At 43.8% G+C, this 25,461-nt stretch overlaps 2 protein-coding genes across 7 annotated transcripts; one reads left to right on the forward strand and one right to left on the reverse strand.

Annotated features, from left to right (window-relative positions):
• Positions 1–202: 202 nt before the first annotated feature.
• On the forward strand, positions 203–16,253 carry Gls2 (glutaminase 2). Of its 6 annotated transcripts, XM_046466660.2 has the most exons (19): positions 444–497; positions 641–737; positions 6,978–7,077; positions 7,455–7,576; positions 8,138–8,297; positions 8,807–8,886; positions 8,973–9,136; positions 9,439–9,497; positions 11,323–11,355; positions 11,648–11,706; positions 12,184–12,250; positions 12,395–12,445; positions 12,642–12,818; positions 13,634–13,765; positions 14,138–14,230; positions 14,390–14,451; positions 14,933–15,009; positions 15,272–15,335; positions 15,629–16,253. In XM_046466660.2, exons 3-19 carry the CDS (start codon positions 6,997–6,999, stop codon positions 15,783–15,785), a joined length of 1,638 nt encoding a protein of 545 aa, XP_046322616.1. In that variant the 5' UTR covers positions 444–497; positions 641–737; positions 6,978–6,996; the 3' UTR covers positions 15,786–16,253. The 6 variants fall into 6 exon arrangements, with proteins under 6 accessions (XP_046322615.1, XP_046322617.1, XP_046322612.1 ...); XM_046466656.2 differs by lacking the exon at positions 641–737 and having other exon boundaries at positions 204–497; XM_046466657.2 differs by lacking the exon at positions 641–737 and having other exon boundaries at positions 205–497; positions 8,168–8,297.
• Spryd4 (SPRY domain containing 4) lies at positions 16,222–18,486 on the reverse strand. The gene is made up of 2 exons (XM_046466662.1): positions 18,329–18,486; positions 16,222–17,789 (listed from the first exon to the last, which is right to left on the reverse strand). Exons 1-2 carry the CDS (start codon positions 18,411–18,413, stop codon positions 17,251–17,253), a joined length of 624 nt encoding a protein of 207 aa, XP_046322618.1. The 5' UTR covers positions 18,414–18,486; the 3' UTR covers positions 16,222–17,250.
• Between the last annotated feature and the right edge of the window lie 6,975 nt (positions 18,487–25,461).

Genomic DNA, 25,461 nt, shown 5'->3' on the forward strand with positions numbered 1-25,461 from the left:
CGACTCCCGGGCACCGCCCTCTCTTCGCCACCCCCTAGACCCCAGCCCCACTTCTTCCCAGTCACTGGCATTCCTAGCCCATCCATCCCCTGTCTAGGAAGAAAGTGAATCTGGCGCCGACCGGAGCCAAGAAGGGACTGGCCCCTCCTCCAGCTCCAGCCCCACCCACCCGGCCCCTCTTCACCTCCCAGGCTCAGCACTCCCTCACTCAGCTCCCCCACACCTTGTCTAGCTCGCAACGTCTCCACCCCCTCCCTACCAGCCAACGCTCAGACGTCCTGGGCGCTCGGGCAGAGCCGGCAGCGCGCCGGGGGCATGCGCTACATGAGAGCTCTGCAGAATGCACTGAGCCGAGCTGGCAGTCGCTGCCAGCGGGGAGGCTGGGGTCACCTGAGCCGGAGCCCCTTCCTTGGCTGGGGCGTCCGACACCACCTCAGTGAGGCAGCGGCACAGGGCAGGGAGACGCCGCACAGCCACCAGCCACAGCACCAGGATCAGTAAGGCTCGCGGGACAGGGGCAGGGGACAGGCTTGCTCCCACTCCCACTGTTGTTCTCGCTAGCGCCCGAATCCCGGTCCCCAGGGAGCGCATCACATCTCCTCTCTTCTCGCTCACTAGCCTGCGATGCCTTTTCCTTTAGATTTGGGGATTTGGGTCCGCCGAGCTCGGGCGGTAACGTGCCGTCCGCCCGGGAGGGCGTTTGGGCAGGTCGGTCTTCGAGATGGTGCCTGTCCAAGGTGCGTACTTAAATGGGAATGCAAAATGGGCGCAGAGTGTTGCTTGGTGCACGTGTCACAGTGTGGGGCCGTGTGCAGGCCCGCCCATCCTCCCCTTCTTTTCCTCTCGGGTTCTCCTAGGTATTTTAGGGGATGTGTGGGTATAAACAGCCTCCTGTTTTAGGTCCAAGTGTACTTGGGTCTACGTGGTGTGTCTTATTTCTGCGCGTACTCGGCAGGCAAAGTGTGATGGGCGCTTATTATTGGTGCGCAAATACATGCGTATGTATTGGGTGTGTGCATAGCAGGGTCCCCTATCTGTAGAATAAGGATATCTTTCCAAACTATTGAATGAGGAGAATATTTATAATGGTGAGGGGAATCATGAGATGCAGAAATCAGAGCTAGTCAGAGCTGTTATTTATGCTGCTCAGGCTCCCTAATTTGAAGGATTCTTCTCCTTTGGGTACTTCTGCTTCCCACTCCCAGGTGGAACTTCTCTTCCCGGTCACCCAGAAATACTTGGTTGCTGAACCTTTTCCTTTTTTTCCTCTCTCTGAGACACAAATAATGCTGAATAAGAAATTTTTGCCCTCTTCAGAGGGTGAGCTAGACCCAGTCCAAGTAACCCCTACCCTATTATAGCTGTAACAGGAAATGGACTCTCTGTTTTATCATTGACATCTGATGATACTCAGAAACATATGTATACGTAGTTAAAATAGCCATAAAAATAGCACTGCCTCACCACCACTGAAGTTCCAGTCCTGAGAGGTAATAAATCAATAAGTATTTGAAGGGTACTGGGAGACCAATAACTATTGTTTACTATTTTTTATTTTTTTTTAATTTTTTTTGGGGGGAAGGGGTACCGGGGATTGAACTCCGAGGCACTCGACCACTGAGCCACATCCTCAGCCCTTTTATTCATTTTATCTAGAGACGGGTCTCACTGAGTTCCTTAGTGTCTCACCATTGCTGAGGCTGGCTTCAAACTTGTAATTCTCCCGTGTCAGTCTCCCCAGCCGCTGGGATTACAGGCATGTGCTATGACGCTTGGCAATTCTTTACTATTAATAATCATTATTATGCACTACTTTTCCACTACTTTTCTCAAAGAGACATAGAACATTTAAAGGATAAGACCACTCCTTCCTGTTCAATCTCCAACCTCCCCTCCTGCCAGATAACTATTGGAGAAGAGTGGTAGGATAGAGCAAAGCCTATTATCCTTCTCCTTTAGAGTGGGAGCTAGAAGCATCCCTGGTTCCCCTACACACACACCAGCATCTAGTGAATAGGGTAACAGAGTGTTTTTAGGGGACTAGTTTCTCCTGCCTGTGGCTGCTCCATCTCCAGGAAACCTCTTGGTAATGGCCTTGGACTGCTGCTCCCTGGGCAGAAGGGTTGGCAGCACTGGAGGGTGATGGCCGCTGAGAGTGTTGCACCATGAAGAATAGGATTTTGACTTGGGGGGTGAAGGAAGTCTTGTTATTCGGGTTATTGTTTATTTTTAAAAACATGTAGCTTTATTGTATTTCTGATTTTTAAAAGAAAAACAAGAAGCCAAGTGTGTGATGTGCTTCTGTAATCCCAGCTACTTACTTAGTAAGCTGAGGTAGAAAGAATGAAAATGCAAGGCTGGCCTGGGCAACATAGTAAGACTCCATCTCAAAAAGAAAAGAAAAGAAAGATAAAAATAGTATCAAGAAAAAAAGGCTCGCATGCACAAGGCCCTGGGTTCAATCCCCAGCACCACCAAAAAGGAAAGAAAAGCAAGCTGAGAAGTGGATTTGGGCTGGGATTGTGGCTCAGTGGTAGAGTGCTCGCCTAGCACATGCGAGGCCGTAGGTTCAATCCTCAGCACCACATAAAAATAAATAAAATGTTTTACTATAAATAAAGGTATTGTGTCCAACTACAACTAAAAATAAATATTAAAAAAAAAGAAAGAGAGAAAAAAAGGGGTGGTTGGGGATATAGCTCAGTTGGTAGAGCTCTTGCTAGCATGACTAGGCCCTGGGTTCAATCCCTACCACCAAAAAAATATTGTGATATTTCCGTATATATCTAATATATAACAAAAATGAGATCATACTCATATCCTTTGGTAACCTACTTTTCTATTTTTGAACGGCTTTCAATATGTATATATGATATCAATTTTAATAGCTGCCATTTTACCATTTTAAAAGATTCCATGGTATGAGTTGCCACAACTTTTTTTTTTTTTTGTATTGCTAAGAATCAAATCCAAGGCCTTAAACATTCTAGGCATGCACTGTATCACTGAACCACATTCCCAGGACCATTACCACAACTTACTTAATCAATCTTCAGTTTGGTTACTATAGACTCTTTTGTGTACTTTCAACAATAATTTCACTATATTTTTCTTTTTTTCTTTTCTTCTTTTGGTACAGGGGTTGAACCCAGGGGCATTCTACCACTGAGCCACATCCCCAGCCCTTTTTTTAAGATATTTTGAGACAGAGTCTTGCTAAGTCGCTGAGGTTTACTTTGAACTCATGATCTTCTTGCCTCAGCCTCCTAAGTCACTGGGATTACAGGTGTATGCACCATGCCTGGTTCACAATTATTTCTTTTTTAAATATTTTATTAATTGTTGATGGACCTTTATTTTATTTATTTATATGCGATGCTGAGAATCGAACCCAGGGCCTCACACATGCTAGGCAAGAGCTTTACCACTGAGCCACAACCCCAGCACCTCACAATTATTTCTTTTTTTTTTAAATATTTTTTAGTGTTGATGGACCTTTATTTTATTCATTTATTTATATGTGGTGCTGAGAATTGAACTCAGTGCCTCACACGTGTGAGGCAAGCACTCTACCACTGAGCCACAATTATTTCTTTTTTAAAAATAATAATATTTAAAAATAAATAAATAATATTAAAAAATAAATATTTAAATAATATTTTAAAATATTAAAAAATACATATTTAAAAATAAATAAAAAATAATAATATTTATTTATTTTTTAGGTATAGATGGACACAACACAATGCCTTTATTTTTATGTGGTGCTGAGAATCAAACCCGGGTCCCACCCGTGCTAGGCGTACTGCTGAGCCACAATCCCAGCCCACAATTATTTCCTAAGAGTAAATTCCTAGGAAATTTTGTTCCCGAGACATCTGTTGACATTAATATCTTCTATAGTCTTTTAGAGATATTTTAATGCATATAATACATGTTAATATTGTCTTTTTAATAAATGATATTATACTGTACACATTATTCTATACCTTTTTGCCCTTCAACATTATATTGGTGATCAGTCTATATCTAAATCAAAAGGCATGCAATTTTTTAGTGTAGTATGGTGGTACACGCCTGTAATCCCAGCGGCTCAGGAGGCTGAGACAGGAGGATCTCGAGTTCAAAGCCAGCCTCAGCAAAAGTGAGGTGCTAAGCAACTCAGTGAGACCCTGTCTCTAAATAAAATACAAAACAGGCCTGAGTGGTCTGGGGATGTGGCTCAGTGATAGAGCGCTTGCCTAGCATGCCTGAGGTACTGGGTTCAATCCCCGGTACCACATTAAAAAAAAAAAAAAAAAATGAACAAATAAAATGAAGCTATTGTGTCCATCTACAACTAAAAAAAAAACAGGCCTGAGGATGTGGCTTAGTGGCTGAGTGCCCCCGAGTTCAACCCCCAATACTTCCCCCCCCAAAATATGCAGTTTTTAAAAGAATTTCGAGACATTCAGAAATGGTGTGGCATTATTTCCTATCTATCAGCATTCAGGCACAGAGACCTGCTTTCAAAGTGTTCCTACAAAGGCTGGGAATGTAGCTCAGTGGTAGAGCACTTTTGTAGCATGCCTGAGGCCTTGGGTTCAATCTCCCATACGGCAAAACATAAAACAAAATAACCAAACATCCCTACAAACTTTCCTCTTTTAATTATCCCTCATATGGCTCCCCCCGCCCCGCCCTTTCCTACAGATACTAGCATTTTGACAGTTTCCTCCAAAATTGGAACCCTTCCCCTTCTGGTGTTCCTCCTGGTCCAAAAAGCACACATGCCTACTCTATGCCAAGCTTCTTGAGAATCTTTAGTTTTTTAGTGTCTTGTTTCATGGACAATATAGTTATATGGTTCAAAATTCAAAAGTATAGAAGATATTATAGTGAAAAATATCCCTCCCACCCTTTTTGCTCAGCCCCAACTACTTCTCCTAGAGATGAATTTTACCTGTTTCTTATGTGTCCTGCCAGAAATATTTTGTACTGGAATATTTTTAAACATCAATAGTTTCATTCTGCATACACTGTTCTGAAACATGCTTCTTTAGTTAATATTACATCTTAGAGATCAGTACTCAAAGCAGTCCCTAATTTCATTTTATTTACAGGGCATAACATTCCATTATATGAATAAACTCATAATTTACCTATTTCCCTATGAATGCACAGTTATTTTAAATCTTTTTAATTATGCAATGAATATGTAACTTTATAGATAAGTGAATATATTCCTGGAAACCAAGTTATTGGGCCAAAGGGCTTTGAAGGGTCTAAATCTCAACTGTCATATTTGATCTGATATCATTCCTCTAAATCTGTTAATAGAGGAACTCTTGAAGATTAAGAAGTCTTTGGTGCCTAAAGAATTTTTGGTGCCATAGCCATTGAGAGAGAGATTTGGGGGGTACAGGGACCTTCCTAACAATGTAACATGATAATTCTCATCCAAGATCCACTTTGCTCAAAGATAGGAAGACAAAAACCTAGTTGAACAAGGGAAGAGTCCTCTGACAGTAAAATGGTTTATGTGCCACCCCAGCAACAACATAAGTAAAATCTGGAGGGTTGGGGAGATATTACAGAGTTGGTGGCATTTGAACTCGACCTTGAAGGATGAACAGGACTATGCTAATTGAAGGAGAAGAAGGTCATTCCATGCAGAAATCACAGCATATGTAAAGTCCAGGAAACCTCACAGTCCTGGCCCATTTGGGGATCCATCTATTAACCTCTCATAATTCTATAACCTCTCATAATAAGTGTGGAGAATGGTGTGGAATAGCAAAAGAAAGGTGGCAGGTTTTTTGGTGCTGGGGATTGAACCTAGGGGTACTTTACCACTGAGCTACATCCCCAGTCCTTTTTATTTATTTTAAGACAGTGTCTCACTAATTTTTTTTTAAAAGAGAGAGAGAATTTTTTTATTTTTGGTGGACACAACATCTTTATTTTATTTTTATGTGGTGCCGAGGATCGAACCCAGCGCTCCGCGCATGCCAAGCAAGCACGCTACCGCCTGAGCCACATTCCCAGCCCCATGTCTCACTAATTTGCTTAGGCTGGCTTCCAACTTGCAGCCCTCCTGCCTCGGCCTCCTGAGTGGCTGGGATTACAGGCATACACTATCTGCACCCAGCAAGTTGGCAGGTTCTAAGGAGCCTTGAATGCCAAACCAAGAAATAACTTCTTCTGTAAGCACTAGGGAGCCATCACAAAGTTTTTTATTTATTCTGAGTTTAAGAAAATAGCTAGCACATTGCAGAAGATTGTTGGGGAGTCAAGAGTGTATAGAGGCAATTAGGTAACAGACAACAAGGAGCTACTGAGGTCTGATTTACTGAGCATCTCTTTGTGTTAAGACAGTTTTTCATGGAATTTGATCTTAATTTAGCCTCATATTACCCATGTGAAGTAGACATTACCACTCTTATTTTATAGACTAGGAAGCAGGTTCAACAATATTACGTGATCTGCCCAACATCACACAGCTATTAAGGAGCAACTTTCGATCCTTTCTACTATACCATATTGCTTGGGGGGAAAGAAGAGGGCAGATTTGAGAGGTATTATGGAGGTAGATTCATCCAGTTTTAGTGGCCAACCAAACATGGACTTAAGGTATGGGAACTACCAAAATCGTTCTGCATTTCCAGCCTAGTACCCAGGTGGTAGTAATTTTATTTGACCCAGATGGGAAACACAAGAAGAAAAGAGATGGGAAGGTAAGATGACTTAGGTTTGGACATGCTGAGTTTTCAGTGCCTATGGTCTAGAAGTGTCAAGTAGGCAGGTAGAAATAAAGATCTTAGTTATGAGCAAAAGCTAGAAAGTGAGAAGTACAACTTCTCAGGACAGATCAGATGGTTTAGGGAGGAGACACAGAATGAGGACACTCATCTAATGATCAGCCCATGTTCAAGGAGGAGGAGCAAGGAGTGATTCTCAGGCTCCTGCCCTCCTCTCCTATCTCTGCCCCCAAACAGTGATGCATCAGAGTGTGGCATGCTGTCCCGCCTCGGTGATCTGCTCTTCTACACTATTGCTGAGGGACAGGAACGAATCCCCATCCACAAGTTCACTAGTGTAAGTTGCCCTCTACCTGTTCTGAACCCTAATCCTTAGATCTATGGAAAGTGGGAAAAGGAGGGTAGGACAGATGCAGGACACCTAATGGGTTACTGCATGAGCAGAGAATACAGATGGGTAATAACAGATGCCTAGGCTAAGGAGACAATCCCATCTCTGCCCCACGGCCAGATTAAACACAACTAGCTGAAAAGGGGCAGGAATCCCTTGTTAACCTTCAAAGCTGCTTCATTCCCTTTTAGTTTCCAAATCCATTTGTTCTATCTTTTGTAGTAATTGGGATTGAGGTAACTGAGTATCTATTGGGAAAGACTATTAGGATTAAAATACTATTCTTTGAGCTAAATTTACCAGGCCTCTTCTTTCCCCTAAAGGCACTGAAGGCCACCGGACTGCAGACATCAGATCCCCGGCTCCGGGACTGCATGAGTCAGATGCACCACATGGTCCAAGAGTCTAGCAGTGGTGGCCTCTTGGACCGAAATCTCTTCCAAAAGTGAGGGCCCCAGAAATGAGGGCATTATTTTCAAAACTGTTCTGTGGACACAGATATCAGAGCATATAGAAATCTTGGGGATTGTATAATTCAACACTTCATTTTGTTTTATTATTTATCACACAAGTAATATATGAATACTCATTATGAAGTCTGAACAATATAGAAATATATGTTCTCATTTCCCTCTCCTCCCAGTCCTAGCCCCTTTTCCTGGAAGTAAACATTGTTAACAGATTAGTGGATATCTTTTAGATAATATCCTATGTAGTCACACATATATATGAATATACATAAATATAGGACTTAGGATTTCTAAAATATAAAAATGATATACTATACTTATTCTAGTAATTATTTTTTTCTTATATCCCAAGACATTAGGTCTTGAGGTATCTTTCCATGTTATTACTATTGTTCATTTTAGGGGTGAAGAAACTCAAAACCAAAATGATAAAGTGACTTGCCAAAGCTGTTGGTCTCAAACCACATGACCACTTACAACCTTCTTTATTCCCAACCTCCATGGCTCCAGAGTGAGTCCCTGCTGTATGTCTGCAGCCCCCTAATGCAATCGTGTCTGGGATCCAGGTGTGTGAGCAGCAACATTGTGCTCCTGACCCAGGCATTCCGAAAGAAGTTTGTCATTCCTGATTTTGAGGAGTTCACGGGCCATGTGGATCGCATCTTTGAGGATGCCAAAGAGCTCACTGGAGGCAAAGTGAGGGCTGGGGGGAATAAGGGAGGGGCAAGGTCTCTGGGCCAGATATACCTTAATTCTTAGAGACTTCCCGGGGTTGGGAATCCAAAGGATGCGAAATGAGAAGCAGAACCTCTAAAAATGGGGAAATAGCTCCATGTGTTTCTAAACACGTTCCTAGAGCAAGTGAGGGAATCCTAGGTTTCTGTGGAGATAGTAGCATAGTCAAGTGAATTGTCAGAGACTTATAGTAATTGAGTCTAAAAATCAAAACAGGAAGCTGACCCCAGAATTCTCCTTTTTAACCTTCCATGAGCTTTATTGCCATCACTACAGGACAGAGGCTACAGATAGATAAGATCCCCTAGGACTTAAGGCTTGGAGTTTCTGGAAACAACAAACAGAAGGGAATCCATTTGCCATGCTGGAGTCAGAATTTAGCTTTTTATCAAAAAAACTCTCCTGATCCTGAACTCCATACTCTTCTCCACATCCATCTTTCTCCTTTTTCTCTACCCACTCCTGCCCAGGTGGCGGCCTACATCCCTCACCTGGCCAAGTCAAACCCAGACCTGTGGGGTGTCTCCCTATGTACTGTGGATGGACAACGGTGAGATGCTAGGTGAGAGGAAGGGGAGGAAGGGCACAGGTACAGAACAAAGGCCAACCCCTTTCATTGCACCTGTCTGCCTCCAGGCACTCTGTGGGCCACACAAAGATCCCCTTCTGCCTGCAGTCTTGCGTGAAGCCCCTCACCTATGCCATCTCCATAAGCACCCTAGGCACTGACTACGTGCATAAGTTTGTGGGCAAGGAGCCCAGCGGCCTGCGCTACAACAAACTCTCCCTCAATGAGGAAGGTGAGCACCCCCAGAGCTCAGACCAAATTCATGCTCCCTCCCCCAAGCCTTTTTCATTTGTTTCTTTGCCTTTCCTCCCATCCAACTACTAACCAGGCCTAACCCTGCTTAGCTTCTGAGATCAGAGACGATCAAGCATGATCAGAGTGGTACGGCTGTAAACACTGCTTTTCCTGATTAGCACTGATATTCCTTTTACCCCAGCAAAGAAATCTTTCTTATTTAACCTACAGAGAGGGCAGGCTGTAAAGGAGTCTTTGTTCAGTGACAGATAATACCCTGCACAATTTGTATTTCCCCAGGAATTCCTCATAATCCCATGGTCAATGCTGGTGCCATTGTTGTCAGCTCCCTGATCAAGGTCAGTGACACACTAACTTTCTGAAAGGTACTCTTCTCTAAGCCCCCTTATTCCTATATCCCTCCTATCTGTTAAGGTCTCTAGGGAGACCAGTGGGATACTGATTCCTTTAAGGGTTCCCAGGAGGCTTTGTATGAGCATAACAGGGATCCGTGTGTTATGCTGAGGATGCCAGTAAGAGAGGCTGCATCACCTCCTCCACCTTCATCCTATATTATTCCCTGCCCCCACCCATGAGTAGAATCTAGAGCTTCCAGGCCCTTGGAGGAGTGAGCAGATCCTGACCCCTGCCTAGGATAAAGGGCCAAATGCCAGAGACAGGGGGAGGACAGCATTATTAAGCACCGATTGGCCACTTCTGGGTGAGGGAAACATGCAAAGAAGGGTGAATGGCCAGGCCAGGGCAGTTATTCACGTCACCTAGAACTGTGAGTTGGCCTTGAGCAAGGGTGTCAGGCAAGCCCATCAGCTGTAGGTCTCCCAGGGCTTAAGCAAGAACTTGGGAGCAGCGTGGGCAGAAACATTCTGAAGCCAATCACAGTCCCTCCTGGGGAAGGTGGTGTTAATAACCCTTCCCCCAGCAATTCAGGTGTCAGAGTCCCTGTGGTGTTGACTCTAGCTGACCTGTGCATGAAGCAGTGAGTCTGGGGGTAGGAAACCAAGCCAAGTCTCTATCACTATTCTGTGATGGTTCTATCTACAGCCCTGTCTCTGGGACCTGCTTCATCCCATTCCCATCTAAGTTGGCCATATTGGTCTTGACTCAACTAAAATCTTTAGCTTCAGGGTTAGGAATGTAGCCCCATGGCAGAGCACTTGCAAAGACCCTGAATTTGATCCTAGCACCACCAAAAGGGGAAAAAAAATCTTTAGCTTCATTGTCAGCTGTCAATATAGTTGGATATTATAATATATGCAACAGATATACTCATCCGATTTCTATCACTCCGTTCAGTCTTGGGATTGGCATGGGAGTCAGAATGAGCTAAATTAAGGTTCTAGCATGGTATGTTAAGGGATGGGAATCAGGGCTGGGTGCAGTGGCACACACCTGAAACCCCAGCAGCTCAGGAGGCTGAGGCAGAAGAATTACAAGTTCAAAGCTAGCCTCAGCAATTCAACAAGGCCCTAAGCAAGTTAGTGTGACCCTGTCTCTAAATAAAATACAAAAAGGGATGGGGATATGGCTCAGTAGCTAAGTGCCCCCTGGGTTCAATCCCTGGTATAAAAAAAAAAAAAGATGAGAATGAGAGGAGTAGAACTTGGAGACAGGACTGGAGGCAAGAAAATAAATAATAGGGAGTCAGAGATAAGGGTTCAGAGAGAGAATGAAAGTGGGGGGACTCAGGCTCACTGAGGGTGTGAAGCTATCTGTACCTTTGTGCCTTAATAAAAAAAATCTAAATTGTTTGTTTTTTAAGATCAATATATAGGGGTTGGGGATATAGCTCAGCTGATAGTGCCTTGCATGCACAAGGCCCAGGGTTCAATCTCCCCACACACACACACACACAAAAAAAAAAAATCAGTACACACACACGCCAAAAAAGGTCTCAGTTGTTTAAAAAGGAAAGAAGTTTGCCAGGGCATGGTGACATGTGCCCACAGACTCAGTTATTCGGGAAGCTAAGGTAGGAGGATCATTTGAGCCTATAAGTTTGAGACCAGCTTGGGTAACACAGTGAAACCCTGTCTTTGAGACACAAAGAAAAAGGTCATTGTAAAATATATCCCCAGTAGCAAGTTTAACTCTACTAAGTGCTTGAACTTTTCCTTTGTCATCCTCCTTGGCTTGAGACACTGACATCTCTCTCTTTTTCTGTAGATGGACTGTAACAAAGCAGAGAAGTTTGATTTTGTAAGTTCCCTTGCTACTCAGCTCCTAGCTGCCTTTCACCATGTCATGCTGACCCCTCCAGCTGCCCCAAGTACTTGGCTCTAGACCCAGTATCATGTGCACCCATACTAGAAGGCTTATTTCCAGAGGAGTGGGCATCTGCTGCTTCAGGGAGGAAATCCTCTTGAAGTCCCTGTCCTCTCAGGCAAAGCTGGGATAAGGGCTGAGTGGTTCAGAAGAGCTGTTCAGCCTGGGATGTGTTTAGTAGGAGTTCTCGGTCAGGTGAGCCTCCCTTGCCCTTCTTTTCTTCCAGGTGTTGCAATATCTGAACAAAATGGCTGGAAATGAATTCATGGGTTTCAGCAATGCCACGTAAGGCCTTGTTCAGAACTATCTGAACACACTGGGTGGTGTGTGTACACATGGGATTGGGGGAGGGATGAGAGGATCTTAGGGAGGAATTCCATAGGAACTTTGGCCTCCTAGCTTCCTCTGAGCCCCTTCATTGACATTTGTTTACTTTGTGAAATAATTTGTTCAATTTCTAGTTAATATGTAAGGAGAGGTAGCACGATGGTTTGTGTCTAAGGCCTTGCCAAGACCTCAAAGCCAGAGTCTCACCAGTGTTCTTAAGACTAGATGAATAGACAGCTTTAGGGGTTGTTTTTTGTTTTTTTACAACAAAGCTATGCTGAGTATTTGCTTAGGTTCAGATATGTCCTCTAATATTACTGTGAAAAGTTATAAAGGCACTGATGTAGTTCTGTGTCTCTCAGGGAAGGCAATTTTTCCCCTTCTCCCCATACCTACCTCTCAAATATTAAGCACTAAATTGGGTGTTTGCTTCAGATTCCAGTCAGAGAAGGAAACAGGGGATCGGAATTATGCCATCGGCTATTATCTCAAGGAAAAGAAGGTAACTGGGAAGGCCAGTAGAGTTTCTGGGAATTCTGCTGCTGGTGGAAGGATAGTAGGGGTTGGGAAATTTGGCTGAGACCCTGGAGTGAGAAAGGGGCTTTCAATGGCCTGAAGAGAATGTTTTCCCTCTTCTTCCTTGCAGTGCTTTCCTAAGGGGGTGGACATGATGGCTGCCCTTGATCTCTACTTTCAGGTAAGCAAACCCTGAGGGCCAAGGAAACAGGACAGACTGCCTTCCTTCTCTTACTCACATGGGCACTCCTCACATGGTTCTGTCAGGAATATCAATCAATTTGTTGAAAGATCTAGATGCTAAGAACACTGCTCTACTCCCAAAAGCACCATGTTCACATCCACATTACATCTTCACTTCTCCCTTGTCTCCACAGCTGTGCTCCGTGGAGGTCACCTGTGAATCAGGCAGTGTCATGGCAGCCACCCTTGCCAATGGTGGGATCTGTCCCATCACAGGCGAGAGCGTTCTGAGTGCTGAAGCAGTGCGCAACACCCTCAGCCTCATGCATTCCTGTGGCATGTATGACTTCTCGGGCCAGTTTGCCTTCCATGTGAGTGTTTTGGGCCCTGCCATCTATCAGTGGTGAGCCCTGTGCCAAAACAGGACACTGGTCTCTGAAAATAGAGAGATGGAATTTTGTTCCTGCTTCTTATTCAGAAATCTCCAGCTAGGCTGTTAGGCTGAGAATCCTCACAGGATGTTGTCAGACACAGTTCCTCAAATACAAACACATGAAGGTGCACCTTCTGAATCACTCTTGTGCAACCCTTCCTATGGCTGTCTCTTCTGGGTCTCAGCTTCCGTGTCACTTCTCAGGAGAGGCCCTTTTTTTTTTTTTTCCTTCAGTGCTAGAGACTGAACCCAAGACCTCCCCCATGCAAGCAAGCTCTACCAGTGAACTACATCCCCAGCCAGGAGGCTTTTCTAACTTCCCTATCTCAGATGGGTCCACCTACACCACTGGTCACAGCACTTTCCTTTTCTTCTCAGTTTGTAGTAATTATTTATTGTTGCCTGTTTATTGCCTACCATCTACCACCAGAATGTGACTTTACCCTAGTTCTAGCTAGCAGAGTGCTAATATTTCAATTAACATTTCCTAACTTTATCAATGAATTAATTAAATAAATATTAAGTACATAGTAATTAATATTTTTTAATTAAACAATAAGTTTACTTAATGATAGCCACTTTAAGTAAATAAAGCAATTTTGAGCTCCTACCAAGCGCAAGGAATAAGAAAAGTCTGAAAGGTTGAGGTGGTTGTGGCTTTGCCCATGCAGTCACTTAGAATAGCCTACCTTGTTTGTTTTCCTAGATTTGGGGGACCCCAAGCTCATCCTCAGCTTCAAATTTGTTCCCCAGGTGGGCCTGCCAGCCAAATCAGCTGTGTCAGGAGCCATCCTCCTGGTGGTACCCAATGTCATGGGAATGATGTGTCTGTCACCTCCACTGGACAAGCTGGGGAACAGTCATAGAGGCATCAACTTTTGCCAGGTGAGTTATTCTGCACGTAGTACTTAATATATATATATATATATATATATATATATATATATATATATTTTTTTTTTTTTTTTTAAGAGAGAGGGAGAGGGAGAGAGACAGAGAGAATTTTTTAACTTTTTTTTTTTTTAGTTTTTGGCGGACACAACATCTTTGTTTGTATGTGGTGCTGAGGATCGAACCCAGGCCGCACGCATGCCAGGCGAGCGCGCTACTGCTTGAGCCACATCCCCAGCCCACTTAATATTTTTGAATTAAGCAATATGTTTATTTAGTGGTAGCTACTTTAAGTAAATAAAGCAATTTTGAGCTCCTACCAAGTGCAAGGAATAAGTAAACAATATCTTTGGCTTGCAATTCTAGAAGTTGGTGTCTCTCTTTAACTTCCACAACTATGACAACCTGAGGCACTGTGCTCGGAAATTAGACCCACGACGTGAAGGGGGAGAAGTTCGGGTAAGGAAAACCCCAGGTTCCTTATAAGATTATTTCAAAACAGACTATGATGTAATGCTTCATTGCCTAAGCATCCATGGAGGCCATCACAAGGCAGAACTAGGCAAGGGCAGAGTCAAAGCCACAATTAATCTCAGATGGCTATGATTTGCCTTCCAGAACAAGACTGTGGTAAATCTGTTGTTTGCTGCCTATAGTGGAGATGTCTCAGCTCTTCGAAGGTAATTTTACCATAATCAGATATTCACAGCAAAAATACTGCTGGTCAGAGATCTTATTAGGGGGCCACATAGCAAAACAGTTAAGTGCTTCAGCTTGAGGCCTAGAGTGAATAGATGCAGATTTAAGTGTTTTTTGTTGTTGTTGTTGTTGTTTTTTAAACAAAGTATCTACCACATAAGAACTTAATAAATGACAGTGTTATTAACTTGAGTGTTAAGGGCATAGTTAACTTGCCTCAGTGGATTACCAACATCAACAAACATGTACTACAAGTAGGCAGTAATGCTTTTGGAAGCATCACAATCTCATTTCTCTGAAGTGGGAATTATAGTCTCATCTAGAACAAATTATATAGCCTTCAGATTGTAGCATTAACTGTTTCACTTTTTCTGGAGCCCATCCAGTCTGACTCCACATTAGAAAGGACATTAGTGATTACAGACTGATCTGGGTAATCCTAGCCACTTTCTACTACCTCAGGTTTGCCTTGTCAGCCATGGATATGGAACAGAAAGACTATGACTCCCGCACAGCTCTACATGTTGCTGCAGCTGAAGGTATCTGAAGGATTTAAGTGGGTGGCAGAGCATAAGCCCCTTATTTTCTACTAAGATACCCTGTTTTATGTGTCTTCAAGGTTCCAGGGCCAACAACTAGTTCTGACAATTCAGCTGGCAGCCAAACTATTATTGGGTGTTTACAGGGAGCAAAATGGAAAGAGGCCTTTTCTCCTCTCAAAACAGTCTCTGGCTGCCAAGGGTCTGTACAAATGGGTTTAGGATCTGTAGCCTATCATTTTCCTTCTGCCCCTATTCCTAGGACACACAGAAGTTGTTAAATTTCTGATCGAGGCTTGCAAAGTGAACCCTTTTGTTAAGGATAGGTAAGAAAAATTAGGCTAAAAAGGGGGAGGGTTGGGGCTGGGTTGGGGCTCTGTGATAGAGCACTTGCCTAGCATGTGTGAGGCATTGGGTTTGATTCTCAGTACCACATATAAATAAATGAATAAAGGTCCATCACCAACTAAATACATATTAAAAAAAAAAAGTGTGCGGGGGGGCATGGAAGGGAGGGTGGCACAGCTTCTCCAACACTGCCCACTACCCACCATGCACAGATATACAACTACATCACTCTTCATGTCTCCTTTGCCTGATCTTGCTCATTGTTCCTCAGGTGGGGCAACATTCCCCTGGATGATGCTGTGCAATTCAACCACCTGGAGGTGGTCAAACTGCTTCAAGATTACCAAGACTCCTACACACTCTCTGAGACTCAGGCTGAAGCAGCAGCTGAGGCCCTGTCCAAAGAGAACTTAGAGAGCATGGTTTGAGAATAACAGATCATGGACAGTCCCTGCTCAAGAAAAAAGCATGTGCTGGCCACACACTTAATCCATAACTACCAAAAAAGTATTATGGAGAGTTTCTTCAGTGGGGACCAAGAAAGCCATTTGTGACATAGGCCAGTGCTTTCTATGAGAGTTAAAATACCCCTTTCCCCAAGGGATACCACTTGTAGAGCTATCCATGGACAGTTTGCATTATGGTCTAATGGCTTGGTCCACTCAAAACCATCACAGGTCTTCAGCCAAGTCCTCTCTTGAAGAAACCATACTTCGACGGAAGGACTCTAGCTACCATGCACATGTATAAATCAGAGTGAGAGAAAGAGGGAGCCTATGTACCCAGCTTTAGTAGTCTGGAGAGATCAGTCCCCCTTGGCCAGAACCTGCTGCTGCTACAGCAATTTTATAGACAGAGAAAGTATTTTGTGCTCAAATAAACTTTAATTACACAAATTACTTTTGTTAAACTCAGTCATTCTCTTTTTCCCTCAGGGTATTCCAGCTTTATCACCATCATAGAAGGTAGAATAAGATAGAACACAGGGTCAGACAGAGCCCAAACAATACACATTTCATGTACATATTCACTTACTTCACCCTCAACCCCAAGTACGGTTTTAGGATCAGTGTATTATGTTGCTAATGGGAATGAGTGTTTGAGTCTCAATAGACCCAAAAATGGACTATGCAAAACATTAGGTGCCTTCCTTCCTCTGGAGTTTTAACTGTGTCAGAAATGAAGATGGAACTTCTTAATAATAATATTTTTGACACTAATCCCCTAGATTTCTCCCTAGTTCTTTTCCCTTTGTCACAGTTATAACTGGCACAATGATTATGATGGATTGGCTGGGTACAGGAGGTGTACAAATGAAGTTAAATGGACTCAGGGTAAGGATAGCTGCCATCTGTGTGGAGCTGCGGGTCTTTGGCGCTGAGGTACTTGGGGGTTCTGTTTTCACTCTGACCCACTGAGTCAATAAAGACTGAGGGACCAGAGACCAGACTCTGTAGGTGCTGCAGAGGAAGGACCAAGTCACTGACTGCACCACTCCTCCAGCCAGAGGTAGAAAGGATTTACTCTGGAGAGATTTGATAGAAACCCCAAAACAAACAAATAACATACAGATAAAGGGAGAGAGAGGTAGCATAGTGAATAAATTCAACCAAGCTAAAAGACAAGACCCTAAGACTGAATAGTTTTGAGGTATGGGAGGCACAGCGACTAAAGGAACAAAGTATGGGAAACTATACCTGTGGTGCCCAGGAAACCCACGATAGTTTGAATGAAACCTTGACCGTATGCCTAGCTTTCATGGGGTAGGAAACAGAAAATGACTAAGATATTGCACAGAGGACCCAACAATGAATTGTGGGAGATAGAGGTCTTCATATACTTTCAGTTGGAAACTGGCCAAGAGTATGATTAGGGACTCTAATAATGGACATACTAGAGACCCTCTGGCACCTCAAGCCCAGAGTGGGTCAGCAGCTCTCCATCCCAAAGAGCAAAAGCAGGCACCACCGGACCCCGGAAATCTGTCTGTAGCGTGTGGACCACAGAGACCTTGTTCACATCCACCAGGCTCAGCTTCTTGGCCTCATAGTCCAACAGCAGCCCCACTTTCTCGGGTTGCCCAATACCCTCAATTGGGGCTTTCTCGTTGGCCAACATGGTGTGCCACTTGCGCTGAGCATAGGAGAACACCCAGGAACGATCATCAATACCGATGCAGCTATCCCGGGACATGTCCATGTCTGCCACTCCTATGCGGAATTGCTGGGAGCGCTTCACTGTCACCTCCCAGTAATGTCTGCCACTGGTGACCGCTGTGTCTGCCAGCACCACTGCCCACTCCCGGAAGCGCTCCACATTCAGGGCCACCTTGGTGGGTTCCAATCCTACCAAGCCATATTTGACACCTGTGTCACCTCTGAAGAGTGCCAGACTGCTGTGGGCAGTGTTTTCTTCCAGTTTGAAACTGATGCCTGCGGGCGGAGCAAAAAGACTGGATGATGACAGTGGTTAAAACCTTAGGGCTGGTGCTATATTCTGATCTGAAGCAGGCAACTCAGGAGATCACAAGGAAGCAAGGAAGAGTTGAAAGGCAAGCTGGAAGCCAGGAGAAGTTAAGCACGCCTGTAATACCAGCTAATCAGAAGGCTGAGACAGGAAGTCTGCAAGTTCTGAGCCAGCCTGGGCAACTTAGTGAAACTCTGTCTCATAAAATAAAAGGAGTTGTGGGGATATAGCCCAACAGTAGACGCCGGTGAGTTTAATCCCCAGCCCCACGAAAAAAAAGAAAAACAAGCTGGTAAGACTGGGGGTCATCATTTTAGTATAGACAGTCCCGAGAGCCGAAAAACTCGGACTGGGTCAGTAGATAGGGTCTGAGGGTTAGAATCGAAAAACCAAGGCAGAGGGGGAGGGGAGATGGCTAGACAGGGTTGAAGTTGTCTGAGCAGCTTCCGGGAATAACAGCCAGAAACTTTAGGAGGCAAACGTGAGTAAAAAGTAATAATCCTACCTCTCCGGGCTTCCCCTGCGGCAGCCCCACATCGTTTGGCTCCCCAGCTGTACAAGCGCCAAGAACGTGCAAAGTGCAGCGCCATCTTACGCCACAGAAACGCAGGGCACGTATCCCTGCTACCCTACATACCCCGCCATCTGCCGACCAATTCCCAGAGCATGTGATGCGCGAGGCGGCCGCGCAGCGTGATGACGTAAAGGAACAGACGCCCTGCGCGGAACCACCATTTCGGTGACTTCTCTCCAGTTCTGGTGCAGTTGATCGGTTTTTTCGTGGAGAAAAACGGCGCTCGTTTGAACTGAGTAAAACCTTTGGAGAGAAGGTGTAGCCAGATGCTTAGAAGCATGTATTTTAGAATTAAACTAATTTTATTCAACCCCCAGTTTCACTTTGGGCACATTTTTTTAACTTCTTAGCTTCCCAGAATCTTAGCAAAGCTGAAATAATGCAACCCATAAACCTTAAGTAGCACCATCCCCAGCACCGGAAAAATAAACAATTTAGAATACAGCTTGACAAATAAATGTTAAATACATAATACTGTACGGTGGGTTTGTATTTTCAAGGTTGAGAAGATTTTAAACTATTCAGTTTTCCCAGCATGACCAGAAGTATATTGGTTCAGGGTGGAGTAGGTATTAGGTAGGTGATTATGAACAGTCTACATTTAACATTTTGATCTGCTTGAGGTTCTGTGTTGCTGCTTTCTAAAGTGTTTCAATCCCTCTACTTCTCAAGGTTCTATTGGTCAACCTGATATGAACATCCCACCTCCCTCTTCCCACCCCTCAAAAAAATAACTTTAGATCTTTGAAAGACTAAAAAACTAACCAAACTACTCCCCTTCCCCAGTTTTAACCACCATTCTACTGGACGCAGTCCTAGTTCAGGTCATGTGTATCTTAGTTCAGGTCACTTGTATCCTTAATTTAAATTAGAGTTCTCTCTCCCCACCCCACCCCACCCCCCTTTTTTTTTGTACTGGGGATTGAACCCAGGGGGTGCTTAACCACTGAGCCACATCCCCAACCTATTTTTTATATTTTATTTAAAGGCAGGGTCTCACTAAGTTGTGTAGGGCCTTGCTAAATTGCTGAGGCTGGCTTTGAACTCAAATCCTCCCCCCTCAGCCTCCCTAGCCGCTGGTATTACAGGCCTGCGCCAAGGAGCTCTGCTCCATTGATCTATTTTTTATTTGGAGGTAGGGTCTGGGTAAATTGCTGAGGTGGGCCTGGAATTTGTAATCCCCTGTCTCAGCCTCCCCAGCTACTGGGATTAATAGACGTGTGGGACCCTGCCGGGCCTAGAGTTTTCTCATTATAATGTAGTTATGTACCTTCTAGTCTACTAGCTTCTCTCTGTCTGGTATTCCAAAATCCACACTATATTCAGAGTGCTATTTCTAAATCCCAAATCCCATCCTGCAGTTCCCCTATTTAAATACTTTGATGTGCCTGCAACAAATTCCCTTTCATGGTCATAAGACTTTTTACATGATATAACTGCTTTGTCCTACCTTCTTTGTGTATTTGTTCACTTTTTATTTATTTATTTATTTTTGCCCCAGTTCTGGAGGTGGAACCCCAGGTCTTGCACATGTTAGGCAGCACTCTACCACTTTGTGTTTGTTCTGTTTCATAAAACACAGTTCCTTCTTTCAAAGGCCTACAGTCTAACTGGGGATGGATGAGAATGTTGATTGTTGCAATTTGATGCAGAAAGTGCCATAATTAAATGATGACAAGATGCTCAGGAAACAAAAGAGAAACCTCTGAATGAGTATATGGGGGATTGTTCGGGAGAGTTTCCCAAAATCATAGCTATGGCTTGAAAGGCAGAAATAAGGAATGAAAGCTCCACCTGTTCAAAATCTCAGCTAACATATTCTTTCCAAGAAACATACTGTTGAGTATAGCCAATGTAGTCTTTTGTCACGTATTGGAGATAGATTCTCAAAACATCTACCTCATATTTATTTTCTGAGTTTCAGATCTGCACATTCAGTAGCCTATTGGACATGTATACCCGATATCCAGTCACCTCAACCTCCTCCATGCCATGACTCTGAATTACCAGTTGCCTGGAAACCTGGGAGACCTTGACTTTGTGTCTCTCATCTCATACTGTCATTGAGTCTCTATCACATTATTTTTTCCTGGACTACTGCATCAGTTTGCAAGGGAACATAGAAACAGGCAGCTACTATCTCAACCATTAGGCTATGAATTCTTCTGTTGCCTTCCCCCACCCTCACTCCCCCAGTACTGAGAATTGATCCCAGGGGCATTCTACCACCAAGCTATATCCCCATTCCTTTGAATTTTTTAGAAAATTTTAAGCAGAGTCTTGCTAAATTGCCCAGACTGGCCTAGAACTTGGAATCATCCTACTTGCACCTCCCAAGTAGCTGGGATTACAGGTGTGTGTGACCATACCTTTTAGGCTGTGAATTTTTAAGAATGGAAATTACATCTTTTGTTCTCGGAGCCTTAGGGCTTCAGCATTCCCCTTGGCACAGAATATATGCTCATTGTTTATGGATGAATAAATGACTACTAAGTATAAAGGGAGAGGGTTTTGTGTCCATATCTGAGGAGTGTAGTGACACATTATCTCCACCAGGGGACAGGCTGGCCCAGCCTTTTCAACCACTTCAATGACAGAAGAGGTTCATTTGTTGCCCTTCCCCTTCATCCCTCCCTCCACCCCACATCCATCACCCAACCACCCTCCACCCCTCACCCCCGCTTTGTTGTCTTATTTATTTATTTATGTACCAGGGATTGAACTCAGGGGCACTCCATCACTGAACCACACCCCCAGCCCTATTTTGTATTTTATTTAAAGACAGGGTCTCACTGAGTTGTATAGCGCCCTCTGCCGCTTGCTTTGAATCGCGATCCTCCTGTCTCAGCCTTCTGAGCCGCTGGGATTACAGGCATGCGCCATCACGCCCAGTTACATTTGTTGTCTTTTAAGCCTAGGAGAAAAAAAAAACGGTGGGAAGAGAAATGTCCTTCAGAAAAGTTCTGCTTTGTCTTTTTTTTTTTTTTTTTTTTTTTGCATTTGGGTACTAACAAGAGAGAGGTTACAGTATTCTTTCTGTAGTTTTTAGTTTTTCTTTCTGTGCCATCCTGGAGCTATTGCAGAAGCAATAGCTACACATCCCTCACATCATCACTTGAGACTCAGCTCCAGGTGGCTCATGCCTGTAATCCCAGCAACTCAGCAGAGGCTGAGGCAGGAGGATGCAAGTTCTAAGCAATTTAGCAAGACACTGTCTCAAACTAAAAAATAAAAAGGAATGCAGGGGCTGGAGTTGTGGCTCCATGGTAGAGCGCTTGCCTAGTATGTGTGAGGCACTGGATTCAATTCTCAGCACCACATATAAATAAATGAATAAAATAAAGGTCCATAAACGTCTAAAAAATTTTTTTAAAGGACTGGGATGCAGCTTAGGGATAAAGCACTCAGTACCCCTACCTCAAAAAAAGAAAAAAAAAAGGACATATTACTTTATTCCCTATTCAGGAAATTGCTTTACCTGTCATTATTTCATTTTTACTGACCATTTATCCAATAAACTTAGTCTCATCATTCAGATAATTTGCCTGCCTTGTTAACAAATAATTAATTCTTAACATTTCCATCCATCCCAATTAGGAAGTTATAGAACTACAGACAAAAGGGGAAGAACACTGGAGGTAGAAGGAACAGTTTAGGTTATAGTACTAGGTTATGGAATAGAATAGTGTTTGAGGAACCACAAGAAGCATAATATTACCAGAGTCTCCACAGTCGGGGGATGAAAAGGCAGTTGGAAAAGTTGAGGCTGGATTATGAAGGTCTGTGTATGATATGATGAGGAATTTAAACTTTCAGACATCTAAGAGCTGGTGAAGGGAACGCAAGGAAATGACAAATGCCAGGCCCTTATAAAAAGGAAATGCTGGCAACAACATGAAGAATGAATTGATGTAGATAAGAGTAGAAACAGACAAACAGTATGAGGCTACTAGAGTTTTCAGATGAGATATGCTATGGCCCAGTTATCTAAGAGGAAGAATTAGTAGAGCTTTAGTGACTGATTGGATGAGAGTGAGAGTTTCAGGAATGGGTCAAAGTTAATTCATAGGTTTCTGACATAATGTGGAATACAGAAGGAGAACCATGTTGAAATGGAAAAAAAAATAATTAGTTAAGCTTTGGATAGGCTGAATTTGAGGTGTTTTGGGGCAACCAAGCGAAAATGTTCTGTAGTTATATGGATATAAATTTCAAGAGAGGGGCAGATGTAGATGAGGTCATCCAAGGGAAGGTTACAGACTACAACAAGTAGGAGACAAACAGAAAGTGCAACCCTAGGAATACCAATACATGATATAGCACATATAAAGTACTTAGAGCAAGACCTGACCCATACTGAGCATTGATGTGCCTGGCTTGAGGCTGTATCCAACTCTCTAGAAAGGAAAGGAAGGAGGAGGGAAGAATAGAATGGACAACCCCTTGATTACTCTACTTCCCATACTGCCCCATTTCCAACATGTGGGGACCCTGACCTGATTCAAGAGCTAATTAGAGCTCTTAACTAAATGGGAGAGGGATGATGCACTCAGAGCTTGGTGATTGTTCTAGACTTTGCCAGGAGTCAGCAGTCAGCAAAGCATAACCAGAGAAAGAGAGAGAAGGGGGGGGGGGGCTCAGGAGCTAGCCAAAGGGGCTGCTGGGCTGGCTTGTGCTATGTTGGGGCCTTTGTCCTACTGAAAATGTCCACACAATGGAGCTGGGTTACATGCTGACCTGGCATTCTGAATATAGGGCTGGGATAGAGATTCTACATGGTGGAAGCAGAGATGAGTGGTCACCTGGTCCCTGAGGACCATATCATTATTCACAAATATGAAATCACTAGAGAGGATATTCAGTATATGATAATGAGAAATTATGTTTGTATGTGATTAATTCACAAATCGATTCATCTATACTTTATTTAAGGCTTCTATCAACGTATAGATTGCTTGGGCATATCTCATTTAATCCTCATACAACCCTGCAAGATCAGCTAAGTAGATATGGCCTCTGCCTTGACCCTGGGTGTCTCTGTTTGACAGAAGCAATCATCAGATCATGTCCTTTGCTCTTTGAGCCTGCAGTCAAAGGTCTCAAGAGGAAGAAAGCTTGATAGGAGAGAGAAGCGCCAAGGCTGGAGAGAGTGAATGCCTGGGTATAAGGATAGGCAAGTACAAGTGTTTAAGGCTCCCTGGAAGGGCCTGATTTGGGCTGGAGTGGAGGTAGTGGAAGAGGCTACAGAAAGGAGGCAATAGGTATTCCCTGATCACAGGACTACAGCTCTTTTCTCTCTGCTGCCTCTTTTTGCAGGGAAGCATCTGAAATATCTGTCCCACACCTCCCAATTTCACTCACCTAAGACCTAGAAAAGCAGTTTCCAGACTTGAATAGGATATCCACCAGAGTCTCTGGATCAGCTGGAAAAACATGGTTACCTGGGAAGTAAGATTCCTGAAGAGAGGAAAAATTACCAAGTCTCTCTGCTGACTTCATCTTTCTCATATTGAAAACCAAGATGTGTCCCCTTCTCCACTGCTAATTCCCAGGGCTTGTTCTCTGACCCCCCCCCCTTTTATTTTCTCCTCCAGGTCTACCTTCCTCCCAGATCAGATACTTGAGGGTCAAATAGATGGCAGAATTAAGACTCTGGGGGAAAAAAAATCAAAAGGCTGAGTCCTGGTTGTGTTTGTTTTTTGTTATTTGTTTCTTGATGCTGTTTGTTTTTCTTTCGGTTCTGGAGATTGAACCCAGGGCCTCCTGCATGTTAAACAAGTATGCTATTCTATCTCTGAGCCACATCTCCAACCCCTCAGCCTTTATTTTTTTAAATTTTGAGACAGGATCTTGCTACATTGCTGAGAGTCTTACTAAGTTCTGAGTTTGGTCTAAAACTTACAATCCTCCTGCCTAGTCACTGGAATTACAGGTGTGCACCTCCACCATTGCACTGTCCTGGTTGGGCTTTTAAAATGGGACAGGGAGTGAGACAGGAAAAGGAGGAAAGCAGCAGGAGACCAGTGGGAAGAAGAGTGCGGCAGATGCTGCCTGCCTGCACAGATAGCCTGATTTTGCCTTCACTCCTTTCTTTCTCCCTCTTCCTGTAGAGCTTAGCCAGCAAACTAGAAGAGAGGTGCTGGCTAAAGACCTGGCCATTCTCACTCTGAACTTGTAGGGAGGGTGATCTTTGGGACCTCATACCCCAGTGGGAACCCTGTGTCAGGCATAGTCCCTTCATGCCACCTACCCTGGTTGAAAGTTTGGTGGTGGTGAACCTGGCACAGGTGTTAAGTGAATCCAGTGGGGGAACAGACAAATCCATTCTGACTCTAGTACTGCTCTGTGTCCACTGGCTTGATTCTCTCCATCAAGCTGACTTCTGTCCTGACCTGGAGCACAGGAGCCATCCTGGCCTTGGTCATCTTCTACCTGATACTACTCTAGGTGGCTGCTGCCCAGCTAGTCACCCAGGTGAACAACTAGGTGAGTAGGGCAACTTTGGGCAGGTAATAAGGGTAGTCAACTAATAGGACTTTAAGGAATGAACAAAACAGGGAGTATCTGTGTTCTATGAATCCTCTTCCCACGATACATTTATTATGAAGAAAATAGAAAATAATGTATTAGACTCAGCAACTCAGGAATTTGGATAATTTACTGCAGATCCTTTGCTCAAAGCTTCCTAGGTAGGTTGTATTAGCTAGCCATCACTATAACAAAATGCCTGAGGAAATTCACTTATAAAGAGAAATGTATTTTGGCTTATGGTTATAAAAGTTCTAGTTCAAGATCAAACGACCCCATTGCTTTGAGACTCTGGAGAGGGCAGCACATCATAACAGAAACATGTGGTAGAGAAAATTGCTCACTTCACAAACCAAGAAGAGCAAGTAGAGCAAAATAAGTGGAAGAGACTGGGCCACATAATCCCCTCTGAGGACACCCCCCAATTACCTAAATAAAGATCTCTCACAAGGCCTCACCACTACTCCAAGTACTCCCAATAGCAACACCCTGAACTGCGGTGCCCAATGGGCAGTGAAAGGGTTATGTGTCCTCTT

Source organism: Marmota monax, unplaced genomic scaffold, assembly GCF_021218885.2.
Source record: "Marmota monax isolate L192 unplaced genomic scaffold, Marmota_monax_Labrador192_F-V1.1 WCK01_AAM20220418_F8-fsc00151, whole genome shotgun sequence".
Taxonomy (NCBI): Eukaryota; Metazoa; Chordata; class Mammalia; order Rodentia; family Sciuridae; genus Marmota; species Marmota monax.